The 23,926-nt window shown below is 46.8% G+C and overlaps 1 protein-coding gene across 2 annotated transcripts in view; it reads right to left on the minus strand.

Annotated features, from left to right (window-relative positions):
- Nucleotides 1-23,926, minus strand: part of PRKX (protein kinase cAMP-dependent X-linked catalytic subunit) — a 70,897-nt gene that overhangs the window by 5,478 nt on the left and 41,493 nt on the right. For both annotated transcript variants that reach the window (XM_027052917.2, XM_027052915.2), the window contains exons 4-8: nucleotides 16,530-16,649; nucleotides 10,971-11,066; nucleotides 8,450-8,507; nucleotides 3,042-3,119; nucleotides 664-812 (exon numbers count right to left, since the gene is read on the minus strand). In XM_027052917.2, the coding sequence (XP_026908718.1) occupies nucleotides 687-812; nucleotides 3,042-3,119; nucleotides 8,450-8,507; nucleotides 10,971-11,066; nucleotides 16,530-16,649 (478 nt within the window). In that variant the 3' untranslated portion in view covers nucleotides 664-686. The remainder of the gene's footprint in view (nucleotides 1-663; nucleotides 813-3,041; nucleotides 3,120-8,449; nucleotides 8,508-10,970; nucleotides 11,067-16,529; nucleotides 16,650-23,926) is intronic.

The following is a 23,926-nucleotide window of genomic DNA, read 5'->3' on the forward strand; positions in this document are numbered from 1 at the left end:
GTGTGTCTCAGAATAAATAAACTTTAAAAAAAATATGAAAATCAAGGAAAGTCAACACATAGGCATATCGCTGGCAATATGTCGCCTCTCTTCCTTCACATCATTTTTCTTGCCTTGACGTGAGAAGCAAAGCCATAAACTCAGACATTCCACAGACACAGAGTCAGAGACCTTTGCAGGTTCCAACATGACAGACTCAAAACCCATCCTTCTAAATGTCACACTGAGCTTAGCCAATTTCATACGAGGGGTAAGCTAGTATGATCACTTTTTGGTGAAAAGGGACCTAAAAAAAAAAAATACCTTTTTGGAAATACGTGGTAAGTGTTACGGGGAAGGTGGTGTGGAGCTCAGGGCTTCCAGAAAAGTCGAGAACGCAGGGAGTTTTACGAAAGGAGGCATGCATCTCTACATTCGGGCACGCACACACCTTGCAGGGCTCAAGGGTGACACCTTGAGCAACCTTGAGTAACATGCCCCGGGGGGCCGGGGGTGGGGGAATGCTTCTTAAACAAGCTGATGCTTGGAAGGACCAGGTCATGTTCTGCTCCCCCACTCGTGTCCCACTGGATGAGGGAAGCCCCTGTCTTGGTCGACGCAACATCCCCTTGATGAGGGACGTGTCAACCTCACTGGAGTGCAATTACGGAGAAGAAGATATACCTTCCACGTGTGGATTCGCGTCCTCAGAAATTCTTGAAGACTTCCAAATCCTTCGGCGAGACGGGAGGGGCCGCGTTCCAGTCATTGTCGGGATACGCTTCGAAGTTGGAGGTATCGCCCTCGCCACACAGCTTGGGCACGATGGGTGGCTGTGGGGCCCGGGCAAGACACAAAGGCACGGTTAGGAAGGAACAAGGCGCACCGGGAAGGGACGTGCGTCGCAGTGTGTCTATGGCTTTACGTAAAAATGGAGAGGAATTGAAAAACAAGAATAAAAAGCACAGAGAACCCAAGCCGTCTTTCCTTTGCTTACGAACGTGGGAAGTTTCGAATCTGAGACGGTGCCAGTTTGAGGCACGAAGAGAGGAAACACGCTACCCAGCAGTTGCTCCTTGAAGTCTAGAGGGAGAACCACCCAGATCGCTTGTTAAATGCAGATTCCCAGGCCAGCCGGGGTCTCAGGGATTCTGAGGTAGCTGGTCCAGTGGCCAGAGTTTGGGAAAATCCCAGAAAGATGTCAAGCCTCAGTCCTGCGTTGGTAAAATGAGGTGATCGGCATTGGATAAGAGGTCGGCCAAGGTTTCCCGTAGAGGGCCACTGAGTAAATATTTTTGGTTTTGCCGGCTGTAGAATTTCTGTTGTGACTGCTCAGCTCTGGCACTCCAGGGTCAGACAGCCTCGGATAAAATGTGAATGAAGAGATGTGGCCGTGCACTAATAAAACTTTATTTATAAAAATAAGCAAGGGGCAAGGGTGCCCGGGTGGCTCATTTGGTGAAGCGGCCGACTCTTGATTTCAGCTGAAGTCACGATCTCATGGTTCGTGGGTTCAAGCCCCACGCAGGGCTCTGAGCTGACAGGGCGAAGCCTGCTTGGGATTTTCTGTCTCTTTCCCTTTGCCCCTCCCCCATGTGCGCGCACGTGAGCTCTCTTTTTGTCTCTGTCTCTCTATCACAATACATAAATAATCATGAGAATTTAAAAAAATAAGCAAGGGGCTTAGGAGGAAATAAAGAGACTAACACTCAGCCATGGCAATGCGTACCTTCTAATATCTATTTGGTTTGGGGTTTTTTTTTTCATTTCTTTTTTTGTTTAGTGTTTATTTTTGACAGAGACAACATGAGTGGGGGAGGGGCAGAGAAAGAAGGAGACACAGAATCGGAAGCAGGTTCCAGGCTCTGAGCTGTCAGCACAGAGCCTGACGTGGGGCTCGAAATCGTGAACCACGAGATCATGACCTGAGTGAAGTCAGAATGCCTAACTGACTGAGCCACCCAGGCGCCCCTCTATTTGGTTTTTGAACAACGAACATATGTTACTTATTGAATTGGAAAAAATAAGTCAGTTAAGAAAATAAAATACTTAAAAGTTAAAAGCAGCTCATTGAGACATTGGTGGTCTGGGCTGAATGTTAGCTTTTGGGTTGGGGGGCCAAGCATTAGCATTTTTTAGGTCTCTCCATCGAGTCCAAGAAGTATAAGGTTGAGAATGTCACTGTTAAGGAGTCGTGTCAAAAGTACATTCAGTTTAGGGAGGCTCCTGGGTAGTTCAGTGGGTAAAGCGTCCGACTCTTGGTTTCGGCTCAGGTCATGATCTCGCAGTTTGTGGGTTCAAACCCCGCATCGGGCTCCATGCTGACAGCGTAGAGCCACCTTGGGATTCTCTCTCTCCCTTGCTCTCTGCCCCTTCCCCAGTCACTCTCTCTGTCTCTCCCTCAAAAATAAATAAACTTAAAAAATTTTTTCAAAACTACATTCAGTTTAGGGGCGCTTGAGTGGTTCAGTCAGTTAAGCATCTGACTTCGGTTCATGAGTTCATGGGCTGCACAGTTCATGAGTTCAAGGCATTGACCTCACAGTTCATGACCTCACAGTTCATGAGTTCAAGGGCTGCATCAGGTTTTCTGCTGTCGGCTCAGAGCCTCCTTCAGGTTGTCTGCCCCCCTCCCTCTCTGCCCTTCCCTGTCTTGCTCTCTCCCTCTCTCTCGGAAATAAACAAACATTAAAAACATAAGGAATTACTTAACTTTATTTATTACTATTATTTATTTTCATTTTATTTAATTATTTATAATTACATATATTTTTATATATGCATATAAGTATATATATTCAGTTCAAAAAATGATCTAGAGAATATTCCTCATCTAATCTACTGCCAGGGGTCTCAACCCGTTACCTCCAGGTGTCTCTTTATCGCTAAGACTCAACACCGAACTGGGATGTTGTTGGATTAACGATTTGAGATGCTCTGCTCTGTTACACAAATTAAACAAGGTGTCAGCCACAAACAAACGAGTCACAGGGTCACTCTGTGCCCCTTGTTGACAAGTAAAAGACGCCAAGCTGAGACCCACCCGCTTATGTATGTTGTACCTTCAGTTTCCTTTGTGGGACCGCCTCCCAATCCACAGTTCGGAACCACCGGTGTCTTTTCACGTCCTCCGCTCCGTTCTTCAGAAGAAACAGGCACCATCAGCAGACAGAATTTTGACAGCACAGGAAAGAAAATATTCCAGAGAAGGTCTACTGTACTTAGGTCAGTGCGTGCGGGCACACACATGCACGCACACACAAAGTTTGCTGTTTTGAGTAACTGTCCCTGGACCATATGCTATGAGGGGGACACCTGTCAATGAAGCCCTTTGTGTTTTGTTCACTTTCCTTCATAGCAGCAACCTCTGGACCACACATGAACGTGTGATGCCAGCTCAGGCTCCCGAGATAAAGAGAGAGACACAGAGTCATTTCTGAATCTGTCACCTGTGTTCATCTTGATGATTTTCTTTGGTATTTAGTATCCTCATCATACAGACATAGGAACCAAGGTTCACTGAAGGATGTAATTGGCTTGGTATTGGGAAGCTATTAAGTCACATGACTAGGACTCAAACCCACGATGTCCAACTTCAGAGATCTTGAACAGCCACCCACTCAGCAGTACCTTCCAATTAGAGTCTTAGTGTGTTTGTGGACTAGTAATGGTGCGCTAACGCCTGTGTGTTTCTCAAGTGTGATCCGATGGCCACGTTGCAGACACCGACGGCAGCATGGCCTCTGAAAACCCCTCCCAAGTGTCCGGCCTTCGACCCTCCCTTTATTCTCCCTTTTTATGCTCCTCAGAGCAACTTTTTTAATCGATTAAATGTTGGAAACTGCGGAGAGAGAAATACACGAATTCTGTGACATGGGAAGAAGCCAGTGGATCTGAATGTAACATTTCGTTTGTGAAATATTTTACAGTGTAAAGCTCATATTTTTAACCTTTTCAATTTTTCATCCTCCAACAACAAAGCTCTCAATTACTGTATCTACAAAAGGAAAGACATGGTGATGTGAATTGTTTCCACTTTTTTCCTAATCGTATTATTTTGACAACCATTCCTCTTTCCCTATTGGGAAAAAAATACTCTCCCTTCACTTCTAAGTGAAACAGCAAATACCTGTTGAGTGTTACTGTGAGTGATGTGGAGAGAAGGCAAGTAAGATTGGAAGTTTACTCTCAAGTAAGTGAAACTGAACTATGGGTGGTAACGGATTATACTATATAGATAGAGATAAGTAAAGAGGTAGGTCGGTAGTTAGATAGGATGGATGGATAGATAGATAGATAGATAGATAGATAGATATGATGCATGGATACATGACAGGTAGATGACAGGTGATGGATAGATAGGTGGTAATAGATATGATGGATGCATACACAGATAATGGATAAATAGATGACGGATGGATGGATGGATGGACAGATGGATGACAGATCAATAGATTATTGATTGATAGATGATGCATGGATGGATGGATGGATGGATGGATGGATAGACAGATGGAAGGATAGATGATGGATAGATAAATAGATGATTGATTGATAGACAATGGATGGATGGATGGATGGATGGACAGATAATAGATTGATAGATAGACAGATATGCAGGGTGAATAGATGGATAGGTGGATGACAGACAAATAGGCAGACAGGGAGACAGGTAGAATACAAGGAAGAAAGAGTGCAGATAAAGGGCATTAACAGGAGAAAACCAGCAAGGTGGGCAGTGAACACGGAGAAAGCTGTGTGGAGGGGTGATTAGCTCACCACGGCTGGCGCGAGGCTGCACCATGAAGATCAGTGCACCCTAAGCTGAGCTGGGGAGGAAGCAGGAGGCCGCTGAACGCCAAGCTAAGGCCCTTGGGCTCTACACTGGGAACACACGCCCTTTTCCATAGACAAATGAGTGCGTGGATGGAGAAAGCCTACAACGGGCACGCGTGCAGCGGGAAGCTACAACCACCACCCCGGAAGGCAGGGACACACCCTGACAAGGACAACAACACCGCACAGAACGGAGAGACGGTCAGCCTGGTGAAAGCACACACGTCCATCTACACACAACCTGCACTAGACTGCTTACTACTCGGGAACATATTTTCATTTTGATGAGGCAGTCTCTGTAGCCTCTTCTAGCCAGTGTCCACATGGCGAAACCCCACCCAGACCGTAAGTCCTAGCTTGGATGTCTGTGTGTGCTTTTTCCAGATTCCCTAGGTCGGAACATCCCAGGAGGCCTGGCGTGGTCACTGAGCTCCTCCCGTCACGTTCTACCGATGGGGCATCTGCGTCGTCCTTGAAGTCGTGGCCAAGGACCCTGCTCCTGGCTGCGTGTTTGTGGCATTACCACGGCACGTGTCCACTCGTAAGAAGAGGCTGCTGCGAGGACACATCCAGACCGCATTCCTGGACAGAGGGGCTCAGATGAAAGCCCGGAGCACCCATGGCCTAGCTCTGTGCCTCCTTCTCTGCAAACCCAAACTGCTCCAGGCAGGCCAGCTCACCTCCCCAGGGGCCAAGGTACCTAGAGAAGCACAGCAGGCCAGCCTCCTCTACCTCTATTTGGAAGCGGCGCACCAGGGACACAAGTGACACATGCATTGTACATTTTAACCATCACCAGAGCTGTTTTGATTGGAAGTCAACACACAGAAGCAGGTCCCGAAGACTTTCTGGGACACACAACACGCCACCCCTACGTTTTTAGTGAGATGTCCACGTGAAAGAATTATCTTTGCTCCTTACAGGAAACAAACACAAATATCATGTCGTTATGACGCACACCTGAAACCAACACAATGTTATGTCAATTACACCTCACATGGGAGGAGCCTCCTTGAAAACACAAACACAGGCAATATTCCGCCCCCACCCCCACCCCACCGCCTCCAAAATGCATGTGACAGACCAAAGTGATGACATGAAATTATAGGAACTGAAAGGAACAGAGAAAATCCAATTTATCTCTGTGGGTTTGGGGGTCTTTAGTTGGGTGGGGGAAATCTTCCCCAAATCCCATAATCCTGGGCTAATCCTGACAGGAACATGTGACAAATCCCAGTAGAGCTGAGTTCTACAAAATAACTGGTAAGTCTTCAAACTCTCAAGATCCTCAGAAACCCAGAAAGCCTGAGAAGGTGCCACGGTCAAGAAAAACCAAAGGAGGGGCGCCCGGGTGGCTCAGTCGGTTGGGCAACTGACTTCAGCTCATATCACGATCTCACGGTTCATGGGTTCGAGCCCCGTGTTGGGCTCTAGGCTGACAGTTCGGAGCCTGGAGCCCGTTTCGGATTTTGTGTCTCCCTCTCTCTCTGCCCCTCCCCCACCAACGCTCTGTTTCTCTCTCTCAAAAATAAATAAACATTAAAAAAAAAAAAAGACAAAATCCAAAGGAGACACGATGACAAAATGCAGTATGGGACACCGATGTGATTCCTGAACACAAAGAAGACATTGGGGGAAACTGAACAACATCAAACAGAGTTGGACTTTAGCCAATCATGTCAGACATGGCATGCTGGAGTAGGATGTTCAGAATGAGGGAAACTGGGTGTGAGTATTCGGGAGCTCTCTGTACTATCTTTTTAGTTTTTCTCCACATCTAAAACTCTTCTGAAAAAGCAACATTTATTTTTAAAACATCAGGTTGAGGAAGAGTAGGGAGAGCTTCTGATCCTGGAGGGTTCCCCTCACTACTACTCCGTGGCTGTGGCATCCGACTACCACGTGCAGTGGCCGGGTTCTTGGTTGTTCAAGTTAGAGTCCTAGGCGCTAGCCTCTTATGGATAACACCCCTCACAAGCCCATCACACCATTTCTAATCGGGCAACGTAAAGAAATCACATGGCAAGCAATTCTAGCAAGGCTTAGCTGTGAATCCATCAGACAATTTTCATACGACTTGTCATAAAACGGCAGTAAGATCGAACGGAGGACTAATCTGTTTCGTGGATGTGTTCCCTGCACCAGTAATATCCCATAAATTAACATTTAAGACCCTCCTTGGAGACGTGGACATAGGAGCCAGTGTCCGGGAATGATGTGAAGGACAAATGAGACCACTGTTATGGGTTGAATTGTGCCCTACGCAAAAGGGATACATCGAAGTCCTAGCCCTGGTACCTGTCAGTGTAATTGTGTGGAAATAGGGTCTTTGCGGATGTAAACAAGTTAAGACGAGGTCATCAGGGTGGCCCTAAACCCAGTGACAGGTGTCCTTATAAGAGACAGAAGAGGAGAGACACAGACACACAGCAGAAGTCATGTGAAGGCAGAGGCAGAGATGGGAGGGGCGTGGCCAGAAGCCCAGGGACGCCTGGAGCCCCAGAAGCTAGAAGAGGCAGGAAGGACCCTTCCTTGGAGCCTCAGGAGGGCATCCAGCCCTGCTCTGCCTGGATCTGAGTGGTCCTGCCCTGTCTGGATCTCAAACTTCTGGTCCTTTGTTGCAGCAGCCACAGTGACACAAATACACCCACATACACAGAGCGACCCGAGAGTTCTCTGGAGACCAAGCCTCACACACGGGTCTGTGTCCTCCAAGATTAGAGCAGACAAGGCCAATGCACTGGCCCAAGTTTAAGCTCCTCCATGGACATCCAGAACTAGAAATAGCTAAGAAGATGTTCACGCACTCTCTTAGGCTCGGAGATCCCATAACACAACCACAACATGCATAGAAGATACCATACCCTTTATGCAACAATCCCTTAAATATGTTGCCCTCCACATGAAAAGCGTGTGGAAATCATACACGAGGTCCACCTCAAATGATTAATTCGCACGCAAATGTGCACACCCAAGTTTATCTTGCCATTCACAACAGCCCAAAGGTGGAACAACACAAGTGTCCATCAACAGGCGAATAGGGAAACACAACGGGGTCCATCCATGATCAGGGTATGACTCAGTCATAAAATGGAATAAAGCACTAACACCTGCTACCCCACGGATGGGCCCTGAGAACATGATGCTCAGGGAGAGAAGCCAGACACAAAAGGTCACTGATGGTGTGATTCATTTACAGGAAAGCCCAGAATGGGGAAATCCACAGAGACACAAAGTAGATTAGTGGTTACTCAGGGCAGAAGGGACAGAAGGATAGCGTAACGACAGCAGAAGGGTATGGGGTTTCTTTCTGAGATGAAGGAAATTTCTGTAACACTGAATGTGGTGATGGCTGCATACGGTATGTGACGTGTAGGTCAGTAACACTATTCGAAAAGCAGAAACAAACCAGCAAAATACCGAGAGCCGCGAGATCACGGTTGAGTCATTTTCTCGTTGGGAGAGAAATGGGATGGGGTGTAGACCCAGTCGGACGGGGCACACCCAGACACCCAGATTTGAAATCTGTCCAATCATCAAACACCAATACCGTGCCTTTGTTTCCATACATAGGGATGTGTGATGAGAAGTGACAGGGCAAAGAGTGGTGATACGTACAGAAACAAACACTGACCTTCATGTTTCCGAGCCGTCTCGTTCTGTCAACGACCAGCAGTTTCTTAATGAGGTCTCTATTGGGGGGAAAGAGACAGAAAGTATACACATCTTGATATGGAACCGGGCAAGCACAGGATGGCCACAGCCACACGGCCGGCATTTGGAGAGAGGATCAGTTTCCCTTTGGCCTCAACCTTTTCTAGCCCTTGTTTCTTCACCGATTATCAGTTTCTAAGTAACGTATGCAAAGCTGGGTGGGCTACACAGAGATCACAGGGCTGAGGAAACGTGGATGAAATCATTGTGCAGGCTGCTGGTGAGAATGCAAACTGGTGCAGCCGCTCTGGAAAGCACAATGGAGGCTCCTCAAAAAATTAAAAATAGAACGACCCTACGACCCAGCAATTGCACTACTAGGCATTTATCCAAGGGATACAGGCGTGCTGTTTCGAAGGGACACATGCCCCCCAATGTTTACAGCAGCACTATCGACAATAGCCAGAGTATGGAAAGAGCCCAAACGTCCATCGATGGATGAATGGATAAAGAAGATGTGGGGGGCGCCTGGGTGGCTCAGTCGGTTGAGCATTCGACTTCAGCTCAGGTCGTGATCTCACCGCTCGTGAGTTCGAGCCCCACGTCGGGCTCTGTGCTGATAGCTAGGAGCCTGAAGCCTACTTCGGATTCGGTACCTCCCTTTCTCTCTGTCCCAACCCACTTGCATTCTGTCTGTCTCTCTCAAAAATAAATAAACATTAAAAAATTTAAAAAAAAAAGATGTGGTGTATACACACACACACACACACACACACACACACACACACACACTGGAGTATTACTCGGCAATCAAAAAGAATGAAATCTTGCCATTTGTCACTACGTGGATGGAACTGGAGGGAATTATGCTAAGCGAAATTAGAGAAAAACAAGTATCATAAGATTTCACTTATATGTGGAATTTGAGAAACTCAGCAGATGAACATGGGGAAGGGAAGGAAAATTAAGATAAAAAGAGGGAGGCAAACCATAAGAGACTCTTAAACACAGAGAACTGAGGGCTGCTGGAGGAGAGGTAGGTGGGGGATGGGCTAAATGGATGATGGGCCTTAAGGAGGACACTTACTGGGACGAGCACTGAGTGTCGTTAAGTGATGAGTCGCTAAATTCTATTCCTGAAATCACTATTATGCTATGTTAACTAGCTTGGATTTAAATTATGAAAAAAAATAAAACATTAAAAAACATTAAAAAAAATCATTGTGCATAAAATGAGCCTTTTAGTATAACATGCAAAAAAAATAGATATCGAAACCCCCCAGGCCAATCAAAAGACCCACAGCCCAGATTCAAAAACTCCATGATGCAGCTTTCAGTGACTAAGCTTTCCTGATGTGCCTGATGTCCCGGGCTCAGGAGCACATAGCCAGACTCACACCGCACCCCGGGCTCCATGACCAGCTGGGAAGGCTGAGATCCCAAGACCCGTGGTGATCTATGTAATGGTCCAGGGTCCCAGGGTCCCTGGTTGGACCACGGGATGGAAATTCTATACAATATTTTTCATTTCTTTAGAGAGAAAAGAAACCTTTTTGCGTGCTATATCTGTCTTGGCATCTCAGTGTCTTCGTATTCACGGCACAGGGTGTCCCCCTTCTGGATGGTTATTTTTAAATGGAACCTCCCCTTGCTAGTCTTTTAAAGCCTGCCTGGAGGGGCGCCTGGGAAGCTCAGTTGATTGAGCGTCCGACTTCGGCTCAGGTCATGATCTCACGGTCCGTGGGTTCGAGCCCCACGTCGGGCTCTGTGCTGACAGCTCGGAGCCTGGAACCTCCTTCAGATTCCGTGTCTCTCCCTCTCTCTGCCCCTCCCCTGCTCACGCTCTGTCTGTCTCTGTCTCTCAAAAATAAATAAACGTGAAAAATAAATTTAAAAAGAAACCATTCTTGTGTTTTTAAAAACTTAGTTTTCCGCACCCCCCCCGCCACAAATTTCATGAAATGCATACCCAAAGTTACTAACACTGAACCCACAGAAAAGTTCTTGCAGCAGATGTTCATCAGTCTAAATTTCAGCGTGAAAGAAAGAATTTAGGAAGGAAAATAATTCAAGCAGGAGAAAAAAAGACAAACGTTGCTAAAGCCATCCATGTTTCTGCCAACTGTAAAACTCGCTAAAGGAGGAGGCGGGGGGTGGGGGGGCGACGGGGAGGGGGGACCCTTTGTCAAATACCCGAAGGGCTCTCTTAGTAAATGCAATTAACAAATGCCTTCACTGGCTACTTGTAAATGTCATTTCTTTCAAAAGGCATAAAATCCAGCCAAGAGTCGTGAAAAGGGGAAGCATCATTATACGAGAATAATGACGACGTTTTCCCTTCCAGAGGAAAAGAGAATGACCCAAAGAGTTGTGTCACGACACATTCATAATGCAAGATGCTATCCTGCTGGGCAGATGCCGTGTCTGGGAAATCTGATGTCCTTTCCAAATCAACACGCCCCCACCACCCCCACCAGGAGGAGGGAAAACGGTTTACTTACTTTACACTGAAATCCAAATGTCTGGGGAAATCTATTTTGCCCGCGAGAATTTTTTGATAAATGCCAAATGGGTTGTCATCAAAAAACGGAGGAAACCTGTAAGAAAAATAAACATCTATTTTTAGCGGAGAGCAAGCACGGAAAAAATCCTGCTTCCTAACGATTTCCACTCAACACACATGCAGGACACAATTTGTTGCACATGGACTCCTTCCTTGCACGCTGGGGACGCCGGAATCTTGGGACACACGGAGCACGGCTGGTTCCAGGAGGAAAAGAATGTAGCAGAGGAATGGCCAGCGTAGACAAGGCAATGACCATTAGAGCACGTGATCGACTGTGGGGGTCAGTCTCTGGCATTAAAAATGTCACCCCATCACAGGGCGCCTGGGTGGCTCAGTTGGTTGAGCATCTGACTTCGGCTCAGGTCATGAGCTCATGGTTCGTGGGTTCGAGCCCCGCGTCGGGCTCTGTGCTGAAAGCTCGGAGCCTGGAGCCTGGTTCAGATTCTGTGTCTCCCTCTCTCTCTGGCCCTCCCCTGCTCACACTCTGTCTCTCTGTCTCTCTCTCAAAAATAAACGTAAAAAACCTTCTTTAATTTATAAAAAGAGAAAGCAACATATGTATCTTCTCTAATGTCTTGAAATAGAAAAAAAATCTGAAACAAGTAAGAAATATAGTTAAAACTGCAAAGAGGAAAAAAAAATCCAAGAAAATCCAGAAGTTAATCAAGAAATAAATCCCAGATCCCTACCTACATGCCCCGAGGCACAGGCTGTACTTTGGATATGGGCTCATAGTTCCTTCCCAAGGCTAAGACCCTCAACTCAAAAGTATAACCATTAATTGGACTCTTTAGAAGTGGAACTTCTAATTAAGTGAAACAACCAGTGGAAATACCTTATAAAATGAACTTGCAAATGGTATCCTGATGGAAGATGGCAACCTTCAATACCCCAAATTAATTTCTGATATTAAAAAAAAATAACAGAGAGGTGCCTGGGTGGCTCAGGCAGTTGAGCGTCCAACTTTGGCTCAAGTCATGATCTCGCGGTTCATGGGTTCGAGCTCCGCGTCGGGCCCTGTGCTGACAGCTCAGAGCCTGAAGCCTGCTTCTGATTCTGTGTCTCCCTCTCTCTACCCCTCCCTCACTCATGGTTTCTGTCTCTCTCTCTCTCTCTCTCTCTCTCTGTCAAAAATAAACATTTAAAAAAATAAACAAAAAATTGAAAAAAATAAAAACAAATGACAGAAAACAAAACAGAGCACAGTTGTTTTTATTTTTTTCAATTTTTTTCACCTTCTTACCCTGCCAATCTGTGAATATGAGCTTATTTGGACACTCTTTGAAAATGTGGGTAAGTGAAGGGTCGGAGATGAGCCGATCCTGGTTGAGGGTGGTCCTGAATCCAATGGCAGATGTCCTTGTAAGAGACAAAAGAGGAGACACAGACACAGAGGAGAAGCCGCGTGAAGGGGGAGGCAGAGACGGGAGGGACACGGCCACGAGCCCAGGGACGCCTGGAGCTCCAGAAGCTGGAAGAGGCAGGAAGGACCATCCCCTGGAGCCTGCTGGATCTCAGCAGCCCTGCCCGTGCCTGGATCTCAACCTTCGGGTCTCCAGAACGGAAAAACGATAAATTCCTATCCCAAGCCACCATGGTTTTAGCCATCTGTCCTGCCAGCTTCTGATGCACAGAATAGACCCATTACCTCTGCACGTACATTACAGAGAAGTGGAATATGGAAAAAACAAAGAACAGAACAGAACGTACAAAAAAAGGAAATGAATGGGCACGTTGAGGGAGAGGAGGCAGGTGAGAAGGGGACGTGGAAAACGCTGCACAAAGGTGAACGTGTGGCCGTGGGCGATGCAGGCAGGAAATTGCGTTGTTTTCTGAAGTGACGTTCCAGATCCATAAACAGAGACTCAGCGTCGTGCAGACAAGCGCCGTGTCTCGGAGCGGCCGGTGAATAGGGTTTCGTGACTCCAACTCCTCCGACCACCGTTGCTTCCAGAGTTATGAGCTGCCCCGTACTGAGAACCCGGCCAGACCAGGCTCGGGAGGAAAGGTCTACACGCACGCAGATTCTCAGCCGGTCCTCACCATCCGACTACGCCTATCAAGTAAACAGCTCCCGAGTCAACCTTCCCTCGTCTGCCAGATGCTTTGTGTAACCAGGGTTGGGAGAGTCGTCGTCGTCCGTTCTTGGGTGGTGGGCCCATCTGAGGACACCGGGCCGTATGATTTCATCGGGGAAACGCGCTCGTCCGACACCAGGAGAAAATGTGTCATACGTACCTAACGACGTTTAAGGACGGCATGAAACAAAGTGTTCTCAGGAAGCAGGCGTTACAGGACCGCGTCACCGGGAAGCTATGTCAGCAGGAGTTTAACAAGCGGAAAAAGAAGATCATCGCTGCATGATGCCTTTTCCAGATCCGACCCAGCCACCTACACCTTCCAGTAGAATGGATCGTCCAGAAAGAGGCACCACATCGTGCCAACGTCACGTTCCCCGTCACCCTCTTAGAAAACCACACTGGGGGCGAGCCTGGGGGACATGGGTTCGAGGCAAGAGTCTGTCAAGAAGAAAGAACTTTTCTGCAGAGAAAACAGAAAGGGCAGGTGCGACCCGTTCACCATTCTTTTCGCTGCTTTTCCTCAAAGACCTGGGACTTGCGTGGAAAGCGTAAAACGTGCGTCCTGTAGAAAAAGGGGCAAAGACAACGAGCTGGGCTGTGCGAGGGGGTGAGGGGCCGAGTGTAGGGTAAGAAAGAGTCTGAGGGGCACTCGGTGCAGCCGGCTGGCCACGATTCTCAATACGGGGTCCCAGGGAACCCTAGGGTTCCTTAAGCGTCTTTGACGAGTTTTGCGATGGCCTTTTTTTTCTGACGGCAGAGCTGAATGTGCATACGTTTTTGTTTTTGTTTTCCCCATACAACTCCAGCAATGGTGGCCTCGTTGGTGTGTGTGGGGGACAACTCCAGCTCCTGCCAGGGAAATGTCCCCTGGCCAACACAGGGAGCAGCTGCAGGGGGCAAGGAGGAAATTCAGAACAGGTCCAGGTGAGGGCGGAGTCTCGTACAACTACAGGGACCAAGGAATGCCCAGGAGGGATCAGCCAGGCTTGTGGCACAGACAGTCATCACTGTCAAGAAATCCCTCCAGGGGCGCCTGGGGGCCTCAGTGGGTTCAGCGTCCCACTTCGGCTCAGGTCATGATCTCGCGGTTTGTGAGTTCGAGCCCCGCGTGGGGCTCTGTGCTGACAGCTCAGAGCCTGGAGCCTGCATCAGATTCTATGTCTCCCTCTCTCTCTGCCCCTCCCATGCTCATGCTCTATCTCTCTCTGTCTCTCAAAACTAAATAAGCAAAATAAACAAATAAATAAATAAATAAATAAATATTAAAAAGAAAAGAAAAGTAAAAGAAATCCCTCCAGAAAACCCAGACTCACTCCAACTGGAGATGTGTAAAACAGAAATATGTTAATGTAAACGCATAGGTACCTGCACTATTTTCTATTCTACTCCTAATATTATATTAGAAATATATTAGAAATTGATGATATTCCATTAAAAAGAGAAACGTTCTATTTTCTAATATTCTAATACAGTGTTTTCTAATATTTGAATGGATTATATATATCCTAATAGTATTTTAATCATCCCAATAATTATTTACATAATTACCCTAACATATTCATTCAAATATGTCCTATTATAATCTAATTTTATTTTATTCTATTTAATTCCAATAATTTCCTTATAGTCTAACAATATGTTCCAAAACTGTACTTACTAACAATATTTCCCATTATTAAATTCTGTAAGTAGAATGTATCCTAATAGAACATACCTAGTAATACAAAGAAAACCTTGCTCGTAACCTCATCTATTAAAGCCCTGGACGCCAAGGTTCATTTATTGTTAAGCAATGGTGACCTCTAGCGGTCAGTAATATGAAGGAAGGGATATATGCTGCAGGCCATCTGAGGGGAATCTGATGAATTTGGCCGTATAAATATTCACAACCATTTTATCTTAACGGATGAACCCTGTGTGTGATTCATATTAACCTTCTGGTCTGCCTGGCACTTCACGGGCTGGGTGTCTATTAAGAAATTTGTTTCTGTGTGATTTGCTAGAGACATCTGAGCGAAGAGTTAATGGAAAATACAGAAGACCAGATAGATGACAGATACGTGATCGGGTAATGGATGGATGGATGGGTGGATGGATGGATGGAGAGATGGGAGAGATAGATGAATAGATAGATACATACACAGATGATAGGTAAACAGACAGATGGACAGAAAGATCGGATAGATACATAGACAGGTAGGAAGACAGATAGATAGATAGACAGATAGGTAGGCAGATAGACACGTTGATAGATGATAGATAGATACAGAGATAGATAAATATAGATGGAGAGCTGGACAGATGGATGGATGGATAGACAGACAGTCAGGTAGGTATATAGAGACAAGTGGATTAGATACACAAACAGATAGGATAGATACACAGAATGCATAGACAGACTGGTAGAGAGGTGATCATAGACGACAGACACATGATAGCTAAAACATGATAAATATATAGGTAAACAGTTGATAAATACTGAGATAATCAATAGACACACAAAGAAATTCAGGCTTTCACAGATTCCACGCTGGCCACACCCTCCGTGCAGAAATACACCCATTTCCATCATTTTTTTTCAAACCGAAGGGGAAGGTTTCCAGGCAAAAATCTCTGGTCTTGCCCTACAGGGATATCAGGTGTAGAATGGGGTCCAGGTTTGGCCGAGTGTCTGCTGATCTCCCCAGCAGGAAACAAGCAAGCTGAAGACAGAGGACAAAGGACACGGAGTGAGGCCCGCACATCCAGGAGCCCCCGGCCAGTCTCCTGGCACCTGACACACCGGATGCCCGTCATCCACACCATCAGAGAAGAGCTTTCCTCCATGGGACCAGGAGGAATCCCCACGTCCACACTTGCTAACCATGGGATGCTTGCTTTATGCTTCTGGTAAAAGAGCGTCACACCTGCGTCATGCCTAAGCCAGACTGGAGTTTTTCACCATGACGATGCCTTGATAACATGTGAAACACCTCTGGCATCCGGACGACGGGACAGGGTGACTTTGCAAACCTCACGCAAAGCGACCATGGGCACGCTCTCTGCTTACTGGCTCGCTGCTCCTTCATAACGTCCTGAACTCCATGCGGATTTATTTACTTTCATCCGAAACATGCTCTAATTGCTTAGCTCTGTCCACTGCTCCAAAAGGGTCCAAGCGGAAGATTTAATATTATATTCACGGGAGGCAGGAACACTTAGACACAGTGTAGAGGTCCCAACAGCCGGTGCTTGTGGTGGGCACTTTTGCTCTTACGAAAGCGCACTTACCTGTGGGTCCCCATGGTCATGCTGGCACTGACTGGGAAACTGGCACAGGTGTTTGCCAGCGGAAAGCACGGTTCTAGAAGCAGGAAAGGGAGGTACCCCGTCAGCAAGTCGACTTCCTTTTTCTCCACGGGAGCCCTACTCACCCCGAGTGCATCTCAAATATCAGGATGCCAAGCGCCCACCAGTCCACAGCTCTCCCGTGGCCTTTGCTCTGGATGACTTCGGGGGCCAGGTACTCGGGCGTGCCACAAAGCGTCCACGTCCTGGGGACAGAGAACAGCACGCACAGAAGAGTTAGGTGTGCTTGGCGAACACGTGCGTCTCAGGAGGACCACGCGTCGTGACAATGGCTTCGGCCATCACAGCCATGTCCCTCCCCATCCCGCAGACACACCGCGCTGGACAGAGATACTGGCATTGTGGACCAGGATTCGTTCCCTCACCAACACTCATCTATCCCGATACAAGCAAAAATACACGCTTGGTATGACCACCACCCGCCGTTGGCTGTCGCGTCACCATTATTACTCGAAACGCAAAAAAGCCACAGTACCGGTTTTCCTAGGCAATGATACAGAAAACAAATGCAAGAATTCGTTCATAACCTCCTGTCTTGGGGGTCCCATCAAGAGCCCCCAGCAACAAAGTACTTGTGTCCTCAGGGAGGAAATGCTGTGAACTTTCCACCTGCTCCCGAAAAGATCTGACGTGTTTTCAAGGTGTCTGTGGGTTCAAGGTCATTTTACTCTCCCCAGTGGCTTCTAGAAATCCTGAGGTTAAGGGACCCTGGGATATTTGGGGTTGAAATGGAGCAAGGGGGGGCTTTGGGAAGGATTTTCTCCACAGAGGAGGTGAGACTTGCCAAAAATTTAGCTTCTAGCCCCGCGCAGAGGACCGTGGGCTGGAAGTGAGGGAACCGCAGAATGTCGTCATCCGAGGCCCCCCGGTCGCAGTGCTTTGTTACGGCAGCCGTGGGAAAGGCACGCACTCCCCATGCCGGCCACTCACATGCAGAACCTTCCTTCTGAAGCACCTGCGGGCTGGACCCACACGTTCTACGGGACACGGTGTGTCGTCTAAGGGAACATAAGTCAACTGATGGCAGGGAACAGAAAACCTCTGAAAACCCAAGTTTGGAGGTCCAGAAGACGGTCATACTGACTCCCACGTGGTCTCACTGGATGGCTGACGACCCCTCGCCCACTAAGACTCTGATACGTGAGACCCTGAGCCCATCTCCAGAACACCTCTGCCCACCTTGCCAACTTACGGGCTCCCAAGGCTGCCTGAAGCCAGCTGGCAATCGGGCTCTGAGCTCCTAAATGCACAGGTGGCCGCATTATATATACATTAGGTACAGCGTCTCCACTTCCATTTGGAAAGGGGAGCATCTTTCTGGCTCTGTCCTAGCGTAAGGGGCACAGAGGGAATTTCTAAGTGGCCTGGGGTAGGCGGACACCTCTCTAGAGGAAGAGCCTCTGGCTAAAGCGTCTAGTGCTTCTTGGCTGCACAGAGAGGCATAAATTGCAACAGAGAGCTTCGGACCTCAGTAAGTAGGTAAAGACAGACAGACAGCCCTGGATGTTATGCAGAGACCGCCGGCGCAGGCTGTGAATTGTCTATGCACCTGGTCTCATGTCTCTCAGCTCACTCGGCTCTCGGAGAGAAGGCAAGGGGACACCCGAGGTTCTCAGTTTGCGCATGGCTATCACTTCCACTGCTGTGGGCGCGTTAACGGAAGAAAAACACGACTCTGCAAAGCGCACCTCAAATCGCTCGTCATGGCACCTGTACGGAGGTGAACGGTCTTCCCCCAAAAGTCCTAAACCCCAGAGCCCGTGGATGTGATCTTATTTGGAAATAGGATCTTGCTGATGGAATCAAGTTAAGACGAGGTCATATTGGATGAAGATAGACTAACTCGGTAACTGGTGTCCTTATAAGGAGAGGGACAGACAGAGACATCTCTTTCTACCATGTGAGGACACGGTGAGGAGGCAGCCATCAATCCTATCATACTAGGATCTCACTCTCCTGACCTCGTTTAACCTCAAGTACCTCCTAAAAGCAGTGTATCCAAATGCAGTCACTTCGGGGGGTTAAAGTTTCAATATATGAATTTTGGAGGGACATAATTCAGTCCACAGTAATGGTGGTGATGGAGATGGTTGTGATGGTGAGGACAGTGATGATGATGGTGATGATATTGATGATGATGGTCATGGTGATGATGACTGTCATAGTGATGATGGTCATGGTGGTGATGGTCATGGCAGTGATGGTCGTGGTGGTGATCTCGGCAATCATGGTGGTCATGATGGTCAAGGTGATGATGACAGTCATAGTGATGATGGTCATGGTGATGATGATGGTCAAGGTGATGATCACGGTCATAGTGATGATGATGGTCACAGTGAGATGGTCATGGTGGTGATGGTCATGGCAGTGATGGTCGTGGTGGTGATCTCGGCGATCATGGTGGTCATAGTGATGGTCAAGGTGATGATGATGGTCATGGTGATGATGATGGTCAAGGTGATGATGACGGTCATAGTGATGATGGTCATGGTGGTGATCTCGGCGATCATGGTGGTCATATTGATGATGGTCAAGGTGATGATGATGGTCATGGTGATGATGATGGTCAAGGTGATGATGACGGTCATGGTGATGATGGTCAAGGTGATGATGACGGTCACAGTGATGATGGTCAAGGTGATGATGACGTTCATGGTGATGTTGATGGTCAAGGTGATGATGACGGTCACAGTGATGATGGTCAAGGTGATGACGACAGTCATAGTGATGATGGTCAAGGTGATGATGATCATGGTGGTGATGGTCAGGATGGTGATGGTGATGGTGGTGATCTCGGCGATCATGGTGGTCATGGTGGTCAAGGTGATGACAGTCATAGTGATGATGGTCAGGGTGGTGATGGGGACAACGGTGATCTTGGTAATCATGATGGTCAAGGTGATGATGATGGTGGTCATAGTGATGATGGTCATGGTGGTGATGGTGATGGTGGTGATCTTGGTGATCATGGTGGTCATGATGGTCAAGGTGATGATGATAATGGTGGTGATGGTGATGAAGGTGATGACAATAGATGGTCATAGTGATAATGATGGTGATACTGATGGCAGGGATGATAAAGTCAGAAGCAACATATGTATGCTCAGTGCTTACTATGTGCCTGGAACTGTCCTAAGTATGTACTTTCCAATTAGCAGATCCATCCATTCTTAGCAACAATCCTAAGGAGTAGGAATAATTTTCACTTCACCGATGAGCGAAGCAATGGATGGCAAATATCCTCAGGGCATTGGGGTGCCTAGGAGGTTCAGTCGGTTGAGCGTGGGACTTCGGCTCAGGTCATGATCTCACAGCTCATGGGTTCAAGCCCTGCATCGGGCTCTGTGCTGACAGCTCGGAGCCTGAAGCCTGCCTCGGATTCTGTGTCTCCCTCTCCCTCTGCCCCTCACCTGCTCTCTATCTCTCTCTCTCAAAAATAAACAAACATCAAAAAACATGTGATAAAGTATTGATGTTATTTTTTTTAAATCACTCTCCATTAGAGATAGCATGGTGAGTAATTACTTTAAAATAATGTAACAAACAGTGGCGCCTGGGTGGCTCAGTCAGTTGAGCGTCTGACTCTTGGTTTTGGCTCAGATCAGGATCTCACAGTTCATGAGATCAAGCCCCAAGTCAAGCTCTGTGCTGACAGAGCAGAGCCTGCTTGGGATTCTCTCTCTCCTTCTCTCTACTCCTCCCCCACTTGCTCTGTCTTGTCTCAAAATAAATAAACTTAAAAAAAAGTTTGAAAAAATAAAAAGTAAATAATGTAAGAAACAAAAATGTGGGAGAGGTAAAAACTCAAATCAGGTTGAGCACTGGGTGCTGTATGGAAACCAATTTGACAATAAATTTCATAATAAAAAAAATAAATAAATAAAGCCCCCCCCCCCAAAAAAAAAACCCTCAAATCAGGTGGCAAAGGTTTGATGCCCACTGAATCTGGGTGAGAGGCATACAGCATTCAAGGTCAACAATTCTCTCCCCTCTGGTGGGTGTTTGAGAACGTTAAGGAACTATTGTAAAAGACTGGGAACAATGTTACTTATTACTAGCAAGATGTCAGGCACGAAAATCCAAAGGACTGCACTCAATGAAACATGCGAATTTTAAAAACTACAGAGGCGCCTGGGTAGCTCAGTCGGTTAGGCGTCCGACTTCGGCTCAGGTCGTGATCTCGCGGTTCATGAGTTCGAGCTCCGCATCGGGCTCTATGCTGACACCTCAGAGCCTGGAGCCTGCTTCAGATTCTGTGTCTCCCTCTCTCTCTGCCCCTCCCTCACTCACTCTCTCTCTCAATGTCTCTCAAAAATAAACATAAAAAAATTTTTTTACACTACAACAGAATAACTGAAGTAAATGTGTCAGTATTTTCTTTTGATCACTTCAGAAACTGGAAAATAATTCTAGCATGCCCCTTCATCTGCTAGGAAGGCTACGTGCATAATAGAAAGTGTGTGATAAATAGTTTCACGCAACAATAAGAAACACCAGTGTAAAAAGAACTCACCCTAAGAAAATAAGAGTTCTGTAAAATTAAGACACAGGAGGGAAAAAATACACCTGCTATTGAGAACCGAGGGAAAGCTTAAAAAATTAAGTCACTACGAAAGAAGCAGATGGACTACCGAATTATGTGCTCAACCACACTGCACGTGATGTTATTAAAAAAACAGGAGAAACACACTTTTCCACATTATGTGTTCAAAACCATTCTTGCAGGAGCGCCTGGGTGGCTCAGTCGGTTGGGCGTCCAACTTCGGCTCAGGTCATCATCTCGTGGTCTGTGAGTTGGAGCCCCGCATCAGGCTCTGTGCTGACGGCTCAGAGCCTGGAGCCCACTTCGGATTCTGTGTCTCCCTCTCTCTCTGGGTCTCTTACACTCACACTCTCTCTCTCTCTCAAAAATAAATAAGAACACTAAAAAAACTTTAATAAAAAACAAACAACATTACTGCAGATGAGTCTGTGGGTGGTTCCACGTCTTCTGGGCTGACCCCTGTGGACGTTTCCTTCCACCTTTATGCAAAAATCAGGTCTGTTGTCGAATCCTGAACCAGAAGAGAGGACGTGACTATGTGCCCACAGGCACCACGGGTCCAGAGCTGGCCCAGAAGGGAGAGACTTCACCAAGCAAATCAAGAAGAACAATTAGGAAGAAGGGGGGGGGGGGTGGGGGGGAGTGTTTCTGCGGTCTACACAGCCCATGCCTGAAAAATGAAGTTGTTTTGGGGCGCCTGGGTGGCTCAGTCGGTTGAGCGTCCAAATTCGGCTCAGGTCATGATCTCACAGCTCCTGAGTTCGCGCCCCGCGTCGGGCTCTGGGCTGACAGCTCGGAGCCTGGAGCCTGTTTCCGATTCTGTCTCTCCCTCTCTCTCTGACCCTCCCCTGTTCATGCTCTGTCTCTCTCTGTCTCAAAAATAAATAAACGTTAAAAAAAAATTAAAATAAAAAAAATGAAGTTGTTTGTCAAAGCAATAGATCGAGATGGTAATGAGGCCTTCTCTCCCTGAACTCAACGTCTTAAGTAAATTAACTGCATGACGTTATCTACAACACCACCGTCATCCATTTAGTCTTAAATGGACACGATGGGTTAACCGCAGAGGAACACTGCTCGCCAAACTTAGAAGCAAGCGAAGCGAATGCGTGAAACATTTTAAGGCGGGATGGTTGGAATCAGACTTCCAAATAAAAGGACTTAAAGAAAACGAAAAGCGGAGAAGGGGGTGTAAGGACTTTCTACGACGTGATGCCAACGAGGGACGGCCCCAATATTCTAAACCAGCTACGATGTGTTAATAGGGTCTCCGTTCACAGGGGTATGGAAGACCAGTTTGCTTTTATGGGCCTTATTCTTACAAAGGGAATACGGGAAATTCCACGGGGATAATCAGATGGAAGTTGACCGCATCACAACGTGCAAAACTGCTCCCGACCAAAATCAACGTTCTCATAAATGCAGACGTTTCCATAACATGAGGAATAGAATTATCACCTTAGCTATCCCCACGTCATCAAGAAATGGAAAAATATGGGGAGATTTTTCTTTTCTTTTTTTTTTTTTTAAGATTTTATTTGTAGGTAATCTCTACACCCAACATGGGGCTCAAACTCACAACCCTGAGCTCATGACCTGGAATGACTATGGAATTGAAATTTTAATCCACTTTTAATGAATTTAAACTTAAAACTTGTTTAATGTTTATTCATTTTTGAGAGAGACAGAGTGCGAGCGGGGGAAGGAATAGATAGAGAGGGAGGCAGAATCCATAGCAGGCTCCAGGCTCTGAGCTGTCAGCACAGAGCTGGACGCGGGGCTCGAACTCACGAACTGCGAAATCATGACCTGAGCCGAAGTCAGGCGCCCAACCGACTGAGCCACCCAGGTGCCCCTACACTTAAATTTAAAACCCAATACTCACTACAGTTGCTGAGAAAGTTTCCAGTATTTTTGGAAAGCCTGGTCACGTGTGTCTATCTTCCCAACTGTAAATTTTATGGGTGAAAGCACAGAGCAAGTGTTTCTGATGAAATCGTAGTACCCTGAGATGCACCAAAAATTCACATAAACGCGCCCAACTGTTTGCACGGGTTATGTGTTGGAATAATCATATTTGAGATGCAGTGGGTTAAGTATGCTATCTTATTAAAATTTTACTTTTTAAAACAAGGCTTCTTGGGGCACCTGGGTGACTCAGTATGTGGGGCTTGTCGGGGTCTAAAGGTTTGGTTTTGGATAGAATTTTAGATTCTGAGTCCAAAGAGGCAAGTAAGGCGGAAGGATACAGAGACGGGTGTGGAAAATTTTCTTTCACGCTGTGTAGACACTCCCATCACATCGCACATCGGTTTTGTAGGTTTTTTTGTTTCTTTTGTTTTCAGGTTATTTGGATGAAATATTTTTGATGAAATATCTGATGAGATATTTTTGATGAAATATGCCACGAATGCGCCGTGCTTAAATGCATGGGATTTACGGTACTGTCTGCCCTGAATGGTATCTATAAAGGCTGAATTACTCCTCACGGAGAGAGAATATGGTCTCTGTGATTGGCGGCACTTAAAGACCCGTGGAAATCAACACACACGGGCGTTACAAGTGCATTAGCCTCACTTAAGCTAAAGGCTGGACGTTTACACGTTGTATATTCTATAGTCGTACACACTAGGTCCGAACATGTCCTCAGCTAAATGCAGCACTGCGGATCATGGGGTGAAGGGCACACAACAAAAAGCATCGTATGCCCAACTGCGTAAGATTTCACCTTATAGAATTATTGTTTGCTCCTGGAACTCCACTCATCCCCGATCCAGCATCTGTGCTCTTACTCTCACGGTCGCTCAAAAATCATAAGCATTCAAGAAAATTTTTCTTAAAAAAAGAAATGGCTGGGGTCGGGGGGAGGGGAGAGAGCTCCATGCACAGTACACATGCACCTGTATGATTGTGATAAAA

Source organism: Acinonyx jubatus, chromosome X, assembly GCF_027475565.1.
Source record: "Acinonyx jubatus isolate Ajub_Pintada_27869175 chromosome X, VMU_Ajub_asm_v1.0, whole genome shotgun sequence".
Classification (NCBI taxonomy): domain Eukaryota; kingdom Metazoa; phylum Chordata; class Mammalia; order Carnivora; family Felidae; genus Acinonyx; species Acinonyx jubatus.